At 41.5% G+C, this 12831-nt stretch overlaps 1 protein-coding gene across 5 annotated transcripts in view; it reads left to right on the top strand.

The window, feature by feature from the left end:
• The first annotated feature begins 914 nt into the window (after positions 1–914).
• The window catches only part of ZNF711 (zinc finger protein 711), a 27964-nt gene continuing 16047 nt past the window's right edge, over positions 915–12831 (top strand). For 2 of the 5 annotated variants that reach the window (XM_042479603.1, XM_042479602.1), the window contains exons 1-3: positions 918–1139; positions 4071–4172; positions 8590–9114. In XM_042479603.1, coding sequence (XP_042335537.1) covers positions 4088–4172; positions 8590–9114 — 610 coding nt within the window. In that variant the 5' untranslated portion in view covers positions 918–1139; positions 4071–4087. The other 3 variants (XM_042479604.1, XM_042479606.1, XM_042479605.1) reach the window with 3 other exon arrangements.

Here is a 12831-nt window from a genome sequence, read left to right as displayed (position 1 = left end):
CCTTCAGCTCTTTTTACTCTTGGTTATTCTTCACCATCAATATGTATTTATATATGTATTTATGTGTGTGTGTGTATATACACACACGTACATATATCATTATATGTATTATATACGTATGGCTATATATACACATGTACATATACACTCCTATATAATACATAATTACATGTGTTAGATATACATGTACAAATATAGACAAATATATAGGCATTTATATGTATGCATATTGACATAAATATAGAAGTACTGTATATATATTCATATATGTATATTTATATATATATTGTGTGTGTGTTTGTGTGTATCTCTAAACAAAAAGCTTAGATATTTATACATAAATATATACATCTATATATAAACATATTTATTTATATGCTTATATATGTACATATATAGACATAAATATATAGGTACATATATTAATATACATCTGTATCATGTTCCACATTTTGTCCCTGGTAATAGTGGACAATTATGGCAACCCTACAGTCTCTACATATATTTTTTCTGAAGCAAAGCATATACACACATACTCTATATACCCTTATACACCTTGAACTAATACTAAGGTACCAGTAAGTAACCCATTTTCTCTAAATTGCATTATGATTGCCTTGTCAACCCATATTAATTCTCATAGAGGATCAATCCTTCTAGGGAATGTATTCCCCATTGATCTAAAATGGGTTCCTGGCCGTTATTTCCTCCTCCTCCTCAGCCACCACAGAGCCCATCATCCCCACAGCTTCTTCCTCTTTCTGTCAGTCCATTGGGTTCCCTTGCATTGGGGCTGCTTCTCTCTCCTTTTGTTTGCTCTGACAACTATGGGCACTTGGGTGGGTCGGCTTCACTCTCCTTTCTGCGCATGCTCAGACGGGGGGGGAGAATGAGAGAAGAGTGGGCAAGTACCCGGATGACGTATTCCTTCCAACGGCTGGTCGCGAGACAGAGGGGGGGAGAGAAAGAGCGCGCGCGCAGGCCTCCCTCCCTCCTTTGGGCGCGCGCGCGCTCCCGCTCCGAAACGGACGCCTCTGATTGGTGGAGGCCCGAAGACCTGGCGGACCCCGACTGCCAGGCCCGGAAAAGCGGCAGCCGAGGCGGGCCCAGTCTTCCGGCCTCCGCGGGGCCCTTTCCAGGTGAGGACGGAGCCGCGGGGAGGACGCTCGGGGGGAAGGGGGCTCCGCTGGGGGAAGGCCCCGCCGCGCTCCGTGGCCGAGGAAAGGCGCGCCAGGCCCGCTAGGCCCCAAACTCCAGGCCGCGGCCTGAGGCCTAGCTAGGCCCGCCGCTTCGTGGCCCTGCATCCGTCTCGCTTCCCTCAGCGGAGGAGCCTCGAAGGGGCGAGAGGGAGAAGGGAGCCTCGGGGGCGCCGCCGCCGCCGCGAAGGGAGGGAGGGAGGCCTGGGCGCCTGAGGCAGAGTCAGGGCCTCGGACAAAATGGCGGAAGACAAAATGGCGTCCGCCGCAAAGAACGCCTCGCAGCCGCCGATCAAGGCGCCCGCTTCCTTCCCTCCGCGCCTTTCCTTCTGTCCTCCTCGCTCGGCGGAGGCGAAGCGGGGCCTGGTTCCCTGCCAGCCTTGTCCGTCTCCCTCTCCGCCTTTGTCCTCCTCCTCCTCGGGGCCCCTGGCTGCCCTGCCCTGCCCTCCTCCTCCTCCTCCTCGTCTCCCTCCCTGGGCCGCGCAACGCCGCCCCGAGGAGGAAGGAGGGCCGGCGGGGCAACCCCACCCCCTTTCCGCCCGGCCCGGGACCCAGAGCCGGAGAGCCACAGAGAGAGAGAGAGCGCCGCTTTATTGTTGGCTCGTCGCGGGCCCTGATTGGGAGAGAGGCAGACGGGAGCGCTGCCAGGCTCGCTCTCGATCTCGCTCTGTTTCAGGTGGCGGCGGCGGCCAGGCTCTGCTGCTGCTGCTGCTGCTTTTACGGAGGGAGAGGGAGGCAGGCAGGCGCGCGCACGGACGGACGGACGTCCTCCGCCTCGCGCACGCGCACTCTGGCTCCTCGGAAAGAAGGAAGCCAGGCTGAAGGAAAGACAGACAGAGAAATACACATACTGTAGATAGACAGACAGACAGACATATATAGGTAGATACACATAGATAGAAACACATCTATATATACACATACACACATGTATATATGCACACACACACACATATATATATAGGTAGATATACATAGATAAATAGATATACACACATAGATATACATACACATGTATATATACGCATATATATAGATATACACACACTCATTATATATACATATATATGTAGATAAATATGCATAGATACACATACACATAGGTAGATACCCACATATATAGATAAATACACACACACATATATAAATGCACACATATAAATATACACATACACACATGTATATACACACACATATAGATAGATACACAGATATACACACATAGATACACATGTATATACACAGATACACATATACACACATATAGATGCACACACACATAAATATACACATACACGCACATGTATATATACACGTATAGATAGATACACACAGATATACACACGCATATACATAGACACACACACACACACATATATATATATATAGCACACACACTTGATGCAAATGTGTTTGTGTACAGATATGTATTTATATTTGTAGGGAAAAACTCATCCTCCTTTAGCCTCTTTCCACAGCCGACTGGTTCTTATGCAGAGAGACCTTGCAGCACCTTTTGAGACTCACTGAAAGAAAGTAGTTGGCAAAATGAGGTTCCCTAGACTTCAGTCTATTTCCTAAGATACTTTTGGTGAAGTGGAAGCCAGAGACGGACATATATATGCCATAGGTATGTGGTTGGTTGCTCTTTGGGATATAGCTACACTTATATAGATATAGTTATATAGATCTATCCCAAAGAGCAACCAAGCACAGTGACTGCAAAGGGCCGAGATTGATTCCCCCCCTACAAATATATATTAACACACAAACATATGTATATAAATACACACTCATATGTATATACATACACACTGTCAATAATTCCTGTGGTGATTTGTATTCATAACAGAATAATGGATGAGAAATAGAACGGAGGGTAATCAAAAGCAAAGTAGATCCCAGTTTGTTCCACACAAAGCACTGCCTCCGCAGAGGTTTCTGGTGACACAAAACTCAACAGTGTTTAGGGACATCTAAAGAGAAGAATACCTGGCAAGGATACCCCCCTTTGCATTGTGGGACACCAGAAGCAGGGATGCCACTGATCGTTCGGTCAACCTTTTATTGCATTTGACTAAAAGCCATTACAACTCAATTAGAAAAAAAAGCCACATTAAAATCCAGTAAAGAAAACATAGCTCTATTTATACCACTGATAGTTGGAGTGGCATTAAGGTAAAATGGGAAACAGAAAATCACAATGTAAAGCTGGTGGTACACGCTTAGCATAAACCTGGCATTTATAAACTGTTGCTCAGATCTGCTCAGACATAGGATCTCTTTTGACCCCAATAATGGGGTCCTGCCACAACCTTTTCGTTCCTTATATTCATGCATGTAGAGCACAACCCCCTTACTATTCCATGTTCAAAACCCAAGAAATAGCAACAAAATGTCTGCTCACAATAAAAACCAGTTACAAATAGTATATTTTTATGTATAAGCAAGTTTCTGTCTAGGTACCTCTTTGTGTAACCAGTGTTACGAATGCAGGTTTACCTGGGAATAAGCTCCACTGGACTTAGTGAGATTTATTTCTGAATGAACTTATAATTGGACTGTACATCCTTGTGTTTTGCTTATATCTGTAATACTGTCATTTCATTTATAAGTGGAATATTCTGTATAAAATTAGATGGCAATTGCATTGGCGTATGCAATTCATTTTCTGCAAATAGTAACAGGGCCTGTTGTCTCATTCCTCTGTGGTTCTACTACTATTTGCTCCTGACTGGGATCTCTGGAAAAGAGAGATAAAAATACCATGCCTGCCTCCTAAATATTTTTTTTTCAATTAATTCTGCACAGTGATGAAACCTTATCAGACTGATTGTAGAAATGGTAATTTCTGTGTCATTTTTCTTTTCACAGTCTGTGAATGAGGATATATGATTATGGATCCAGGTGGCGGAAGCCTTGGGCTGCAGACACAGGAATCTAAAATGCCTCACACTATGATCATGCAGGATTTTGGTAAAACAACAACAATTTCTTTTTTTTTCCCCCAGATTATTTGCTAATCAGTCGCAATATAATGTGAAATAACAATTCCTGATATGAGTGCCAAAAGTGTTACATGACCAAAGAATTTGTGCTGCTTTGAGATAGGAGACTAAGGGCCCAGGACTTAGCAGAAATGTTTGCCTCTCATATGCTAAAAGGCAAAAGCACACCAGTTTGTTGAGATTGCCTTTGGACTGTAGTATAGACTAGAATGGCAGCATTTGCTTGCTTGCTTATTTTGGGCTTCCTTGACTTTTGTCTTCCCAGTTTTATATTGGCATGGCCAAAGCATGGCCTCTGGAAGTTTTGAGGGAAAGCCCGGTTCATCACAAAAATACTTGTTTTTCAAAACCTGAAGTAGACTTCTGGCCACCTTTTTCATTTCTTTTTGGCAGTTCTCTAGGCAGCAAATTGACCACCAGATCTGCCACAGTTGCCTGCTCTGTTTTACATAACAGCATGATATGCATTCCTTTGCTGAAATCAATAAATATGCAGCATTACAACACAAAGCACAATATAATGGGGCACACAGAAGGTGAATCAGGAATTGCTGGTAGTCTCACGACTATTTATGACAGATTTGAAAGAATCTCTGACTCTTAATAATTTAACAATACCAGAATGAATTATATATTTTTACTGGCTTGTTAGCTTTGTCTGTGGTACTTCTTGTAACATCTGTCACCTTGCAGACATTGGCCTATGAAGTGTAACTCACTAGTTTCTGTAAGCAGGTGCCATCTACTCCATTGGTAACACTTGAGGGAACTGGTAGATAAAAGCAGGAGTGTTCTGTGGGAATACTGTACAAGGGCAAGGGCCTGTCCTGCGGTTTGAAAGAATGGAATGGGTTGTGCACTTTCAATATTTACTTGCAGGTCTATTTGTGTTTACCCTTTTCTAGAATAGCACCAGTGTACAACAAGAAGGATATGTTTTCAAAAGAGAAGTGGAGATTGGGTCTTAGAGAGCAGCCATCACAGTTGTAAGAGTCAGAGGGAGATACAGAAGAGGGAAATAGTTATGTATGAAAAGAAACTTCAAGAGCTGCTAGTTGGCCCCAAGCTGTCTCCCAGCTCAAATAGGTTGAATAGCCTTGGTGGCAGCACCCTCATCCCCTGATTGAAAATGTTGCTGGTAAAGTGAATGGTGAGAGAGCTGCCATTCAGGGTTTGATCCTGGATGAACTTTCTGACCTGGCATGTATCAGAGAGACCTGGCCAAATAAAGGTGGAATGGATGTTAAATCTCTCTCAGGGTTTGTCTGCCAGGGTTCAAGTGAGGCTTAGGAAGAAGCGAGGTGGAGTTGCATTGGTGTCTCAGGTTTCCATCTCCCTGACCATGAACCCAGCCCACATTTCTAGGTTGCAGTGTGTTGTATCTGCAGGTGATAGGCGGGTGGCCAGGACAGATTTGGGATTCTGTTGGTGTTCTTCCTACCCTACTCTTCAGCAATCTCCCTGAGGTAGCCAGGGTGGTCTTGCACAAAGTTTTGGCATCTCCTCAGCATGTTGTGCTGAACAACATTCATGCAGAGACTGCCCTTGTTAGCAATGGGTCAGGGCTTCATATCTGCCATGACAACCAGTGGTTTGTTCCAAGTGGAATCTGGCTTCATTAATGCTGGGCACACTTTGGACTTCATTTTTTGTGCTGGGTGATGTGATGGTAATCTGGGAGTGGAGGAGCTGTTTGTTGTTGCATTGATCACTACCTGGTAGAGTTTAGAATTGCTAAGACCCAGAATCTCTGCAGGAGTGGAGCACTGCTTGAGATTGTCTGCTGCAGGAGGCTGATGGATTTGGATGGATTCCTGAGGGCTCTTGGGGAGTTTCCTGCTGCCTTAGCAGATAGTTCATTTGAAGCTCTGTTCAACCTCTGGAACAGGAAAATAGCCAGGGCTGAGGAGACAATTGCTTCTCAGTTTCTCCTCTCGTGAATGATGCCAAACCAACCCCTGTTTTTCCAGAGGGCTGGCAGCAGTGAAAGAAAAGAGATGGTGACTAGTGTGACATTGGCAGGAAAGTCAATTTGGGTTTGATCAAATATGGACTAGAGCCTCTCTCTGGACCTTCTTTGTGCCAATACAGGGAGAAAAAATGTTTCTTTTTGTCATCAGTGTGTCTGCAAAGAGCCAGCTGCTGGAGCTGTTTCAAGCAGTCAGAGGTCTTTTGCACACAGGCCCACAAGATAAGAATTCAGACCGTTTGGCAACCTGCTGGCATTTATCTGGCACTTTGCAGATAAAATAGTTCACATATTATAATTAATACAGATCCATCATAGATTGCCTGAGGCTGTGGACAAGATTCTTGGAGAAGGAAATTACTGTGTGTTTCCCTTCCTGCTTTGTTAAAAGAGCGAAATGGCAGCTGGTTGAATGAGGAGAGGGAGAGGTTGGTGCTAAACAAGGCAGAATTCCAACATGCTTAAAGGCAGGAATTGTAAGGCCACTGTTGAAAAAGGCCTCTCTATATCACCCCATAATAAACAACTACTGGCCTGTTTCCAACATGCCTTCTTTGGGCAAGGTCCTGGAGTGTGTGGTGGCCTCCCAGCTCCAGGTGTTTCTGAATGAGATGGATTGTCTAGATCCATTTGAATATGCTTTGAAGTCTGGATATGGGATGGAGACAGCTTTGGTCACATTGGTGGACAACTTGTTTGAGGAAGTACTCAGGGGTAGCGTGCCTCTATTGGTTCTGCTGGATTTTTCAGGATCTTTCAGTAACATTGACCATGGTATCCTGGGCTTCCTTTTTTGAATAGGATGTGGAGGCACTGTTTTATAGTAGTTCTTTTCCTTAGAAGTGTGAACCTAGATGGTGGTGGTGGAGGACTGCTGGTCAGCACCCAGCTCTTGGCCTGTGGGGTATCAGGGTTCAGTTCTGTTTCCCATGCTGTGTAACACATACACAACACTTTTGGGAGAGGATTCCAGATTTTTGGGGTCGTCTGTCATCAGTATGCCTATGACGCCCAACTCTATTACTCTTTGTCATCTCACTCCAAGGAATTCATTTCAGTTCTAAACTGACTTCTGATATCTGTAATGGACTAGGCAAGGATTAAATAAATTGAAACTTAATTCAGACAAGACAGAGGTGCTTCTTCTGGTCAGTCAAAAGACAGATCACAGGGTAGTGATTCAGTCTGTGCTGGAGGGAATTATAGTTCCCTTGAAGATCTTTGGAGAATGTTTGGAACTTCTGCTGCTCCAAAGAGCTGCTGCGGGATTATTAACTGGGACTCACACAGAGGCATATCATCCCATTATTAGAGCAGTTCTGTTGGCACAATTCAAAGTGCTGGTTATCACCTATAATGTCCATTACAACTCAGGTTCCTGTGTTCTGAAGGGCCATATTCTCTAATATGAACCTGTCTGTGTCTTGAGATCTTCAGGGGAGGCCCTTCTCAGTCCCGTCACCTTCACAGGTACATCTAGTAGGAACACAGGGCAGGAACTTCCAAGTGGTTGCTCTCAAATTCTGGAACTGTTTTCCTAGAATGGTGTTACTGGTGCCATCCTTGATATCATTCCATTGTCAAGTGAACACTTGTTTTTGGCTTTGGGGGACTTACCAATTACACGCTTTATTTTCTAAAATGATTAACACGGATAAGCTTCTAATGCGATTGATGGGTTAATTGTATTTTAACTTTTGTATGTTGTGAACTTTTAGCTGTATCTGTTTCAACTTTTATAAGCAGCCATGAGTCCTAGGACTGGGAAGAAGGCAAGACAGATAGAATGAATGAATGAATGAATAAAGCCCCAAATTGCATAGCTGAAATTAATAGATTGATATTTATGTAGAAGATCTGTAAACTGTTTTGATACAAACAATAAATTCCTGGGCTCAGGATTCTTGCACTCTTAAGTATGATTCTTTTGCACCAAGCTCTAGGAGATAGATTTCGAGGTTGTCATCCTTAGGGACTAGAAATCTGCCACATTGACAAACTGGATGGCAGGAGACATCTGATAATCAGTTTTCAGTTAGTTGTATTCCATTCACTAATCCTATGGTTTTATGGGTCCTACTCTTTAGTAAATGTTAATAGTATATCTTGCATTCATGGAGGAATATAGTTAATGCTGGTTTGACACAAGTAGAAACTGAACCATAATTACTTTTTGAGCATTTTAAATGAAGTTAAACATTCTAGATATATCAGTGAAAATCTACAGAATTCTCTACTATTATATCCTTTTTGAATCTTTAATAGCAGAATTCCCTGCTATTATATCCTTTTGAAACGGTAACTGGAAGGCTGGAGCATGCTCTAGATAGCTGTATTCATCAACTTAAGATGCATATTACTGTATTACAACAATACAAATATTAATATGTTTCTTCATTTCACAATTGTTTCATAGTGGCTGGAATGGCTGGTACTGCTCACATTGATGGAGACCATATTGTTGTATCAGTCCCTGAAGCTGTACTGGTTTCCGATGTTGTGACAGACGATGGAATAACACTTGATCATGGCTTAGCAGCGGAAGTTGTCCAAGGACCTGATATCATAACGGAAACTGATGTTGTTACAGAAGGTGTAATTGTTCCTGAATCTGTATTGGAATCTGATGTTGCTATTGAAGAAGCACTAGATACCAGTGATCATGTTTTGACTTCTGATCTAATAACAGAAACTGTTAGAGATCAGGTTTTTGTGGCTGATCTTGTCACGGGGCCGGATGGACATCTGGAACATGTGGTACAAGATTCTGTGTCAGGAGCTGACTCTCCCACAATGGTTTCAGAAGAGGTTCTTGTAACCAATTCAGATACAGAAACTGTTATTCAAGCAGCTGGCACTGTTCCTGGTTCTACTGTTACTATAAAAACAGAAGATGATGACGATGGCAAGAGCACATCTGAAGATTATTTAATGATATCTTGTAAGTGACGTAAACTAAAAAGTGATATAATGATAAGATGTTAGAAAGTATGGAGTCGAAGGCTTTTGTGGCTGGCATACATTGTTTTTTGTGGGTTTTTTTGGGCTAAATGGCCATGTTCTAGAAGAGTTCTCTGAAGATTCCAGCCACAAATGCTGGTGAAACGTCAGAAATAGACTGTTCTAGAACATGGGCACATAGCCCGAAAAACCCAGAAAAAACTGTTAGAAAGTATAATTGGTTGTAAATTTGTAAATCCAGAATTCCAACATCCCAAATATTCCAAAATCCAAAACGTTTTTCATAGGCAGCTGAGATACCTTTGCTTGCTGGTGGTTCAGTGTACACAAACTCTGTTTCATGCACAACATTATTTAAAATTTAAAATACACCTTCATATTATTATTATTATTATTATTATTATTATTATTATTATTATTATTATTATTAGTAGTATAAATGAGTTATCTCCAAGAGAGAACTCATTATGTATGTATATGCCAATGCAATATTCCAGATTTTAAAAAAATGCATTAAAATCCAAAACACCTCTGGTCACAAGCATTTTGGGTAAGAGTGACTCAACCTGCAACACATTATAGTATATAGAATATAGGATGCCATTCAAATACAGTGTTTTTGTTTCAGAAAAGAAATTGGAATGGATTCAGAGTAGAACCACAGGGTTACAAATTATCTTGAGCACAATAAATGTGGCAGGAACTGAAAATGGCCAGGCTGAAAAGAACATGGTTAAGGCCTCAGTCTTGTTGTTAGTCCTGTCTAGAATAAACCCATCAAATCAGTGGAACATACATAAATGTTGATTTACCATTATTCTTGATTTACTGAGTCTAAATGGATTGGGAACTAACAATAGGATTTAGTCCAAAGTAAGACTCCGCACAGATTTAATGTTCTTCAATCTCTTAATAATGGTTGAGGGACTGGGATTATTCTCAGGATTATGTAGTCTGCCCCATGCCTTCCATAGACCTTCATGCTATTCCTTTCTCCAATCCTTTCCTGTTTCCAATATTATGAAATCAATTTTTAGCTTTCTGTTTTTTCTTAAAATTGTGTGGAGTTTCTTTCCACTGAGAGCCTAGAATAATGCAAGTTTGAAAAATGGTTTGGAAGTTTGCATTATAGTGAATGTAAGTTGCTACCTTATCAAACATCTTATTATGAATTCATTAGCTAATTTGCAAATGTATTTACTGATCCCTTTGTGACAGGGCAGCTCAACACTCAGAAGGGCCAGATAAACATTGGTCAGTAACATGCAATTTTAAATTGCATCTTAGTAGATTCTCCATTATTGTAGGCTGTTGTGCTTTAGATCTGGATAAATCCCAGACCAAACTGAGCATTTTTGAGCATTCATGCGCATCAGTAGCAGCTTGCTACGAAAAAAATAGTTTCAAATTTTAAAATTAAAAACAGTCAAAACTGAAGAATTACCCAGGAAAATAAACAGTACCAGTTCAGAATGATTTTTTAACCATATGTCTTTTAGATCTCTCTATGTTTTGTAAATATGTGGATGTATTAGATACATAAATAGATTTGTTGAGGAAAATTACATGTTGATTATTTTCCTCAAAATCAAGTTCTGTTGCTGTTTTTATCAATAATTTCCTGGCATTTGTTCCGTTCCATGCAAACTTGCATTTTAACAAATAATGAGTATAAACTGAAAGGATACACTACAGGAATGTTGAGCACAGCATCATGTTCTTGCCTGTTGTTCTTATGTGCCTTCAAGTTGACTCTCACTTACGGTGGCCTTCTCATAGGGTTTTCTTGGCAAGATTTACCATTGTCTTGGTCTCCCAGAGTCCTAATCTCAGGACTCAAACCACAATGCCACATTTCTTGTAGTCGTTTAATTTGGATATACATTACAATTTGGCTTCCTACAATTGAAATAAATGGCAGGTACATTTTTAAAAGATCTTTTGAAAGGCTATCCAGATTCTGTAATGACATGTTCCAAGATATTCACAGAAAACAGAAAGTATAACTCACATCCAAAATGCACTGCCAAAATAATCCAGTTTGAGACCACTTTAACTGCTCAATGTTAGGGAATTCTGGGAACTGTAGTTTTGTGAGGCATTTAGCCTTCTCTGCCAGAGAACTCTAGTGCCAAACAAACTACAATCCCCAGGATTCCTTAGCACTGAGACAGGGCAGTTAAAGCCGTGTCAAATTGGATTATTTCTGCAGTGTGTTTTGGACCCAGATAGCTAATACAAGTGTATGAATATCATATAAATTAAATAAAACATTCCCCCTTTTTTCTTTTGTTTTTCAGGTTTGTGATGTTCAGACACCCACAGTGGGTTGCTAGCTCTTGATCCACATGATGACACTACATGCACAATGCTTGGTGATCCTATACCCACTACAGAACCACACTGGAGCTGTCTTTTAGGGGTAAGGTAATATTCCACCACCACCTCCTTTTAAAAATCTATTACAGTATAGCAGGGGTGGACAACATTTTCTTAGTTTGAGCCATTTCCCCTAAATAACAAGCATGTCTGCCTTCATTCTGATAGGCTTCCACCACTCCTAGTAATTGTGCAGTTGTATAGTGGTTGGGCCGTGGAATTTATTGGTACCATTGTCTAGACATAGAATTATAGTGTGGGTCATGGATATGTAAACTTCAGCCCACATGCTCAGAGATGATGCTGTGGGCCATAATATAAGAAGCTGGGTCACATCTGGTATGTTGGCTAAATGTTATCCACCTCTGCAATACGATGTTGCATAGTTTGCTAAAATTACAAATACATTCCTAAACTGTGAGAGACAAACTAGGGAAATCAAATCGTCACAGATTTTGCACAGCTGTAAAAGTATAGGTTTTAAGGTGGGTGTGCTATCACCAGCGTAGTGCAGGTTGAGACATCACATGAGTTGGGAGCTGGCAATCCACAGTGAATCTGAACATCTCACACCTGGAAACTGCTAATCAAGGTAAGTTAGAGGTGGTGAAGATTCTCTTCTTTTTTAAACAGGCATTTTACAATTTTTCTTCTATAAAGACAATTCTCCATGGTGAATTGGTTATTAAGATGTTGATAACTTACACACTGCCATTTTCAGAAACGTTTCCAAATTTTCTTCTGTTCTCCCCCCCCCCCCCCCCCCATGTTAAAAGTTTACTGTGTGGTCCAAAAACTAATAGTCTGTTTAGTTTTGGTGAGGAGAGATGTGGATAGGTAATGCATAAAACTGATGGAGAACTAACATGGTAAAGTGGATTGAGCTTTGGGTTTGATTTTCTGCTTGGCAGTGGAAACCTACTGGGTGACCAGACTGTCAGCCCTAGAAAACCCCACAATAGGTTTGCTTTAGGGTCACAATAAGTCGGATAGAACTTGAAGGCATGCAGCAACAACAATAAAACTGCAGACGTCTTACAGACAGGCCAAAATAAAGCTGCTTTGGGTTACTTTGGAAGTATGCTGTTTAAATGATGCATGCATCCTAAGAGTCTGGAAGCCACATCAAAGCCATGCTCCAGTCCTAAGGACTGGAGCATGGCTTTGGTGTGGTTTCCTTACTCTTAGGACGCATGCATCATTTAAACAGCATACTTCCAAAGTAACCTGAAGCAGAATTCAGGTGTGGTTTCCTTACTCTTAGGACGCATGCATCATTTAAACAGCATACTTCCAAAGTAACCTGAAGCAGAATTCA

This window comes from Sceloporus undulatus, chromosome 7, assembly GCF_019175285.1.
Source record: "Sceloporus undulatus isolate JIND9_A2432 ecotype Alabama chromosome 7, SceUnd_v1.1, whole genome shotgun sequence".
Classification (NCBI taxonomy): Eukaryota; Metazoa; Chordata; class Lepidosauria; order Squamata; family Phrynosomatidae; genus Sceloporus; species Sceloporus undulatus.
The sequence above is the reverse complement of the archived record's forward strand: the minus strand, read 5'-3'. Positions and strand labels throughout refer to the sequence as shown.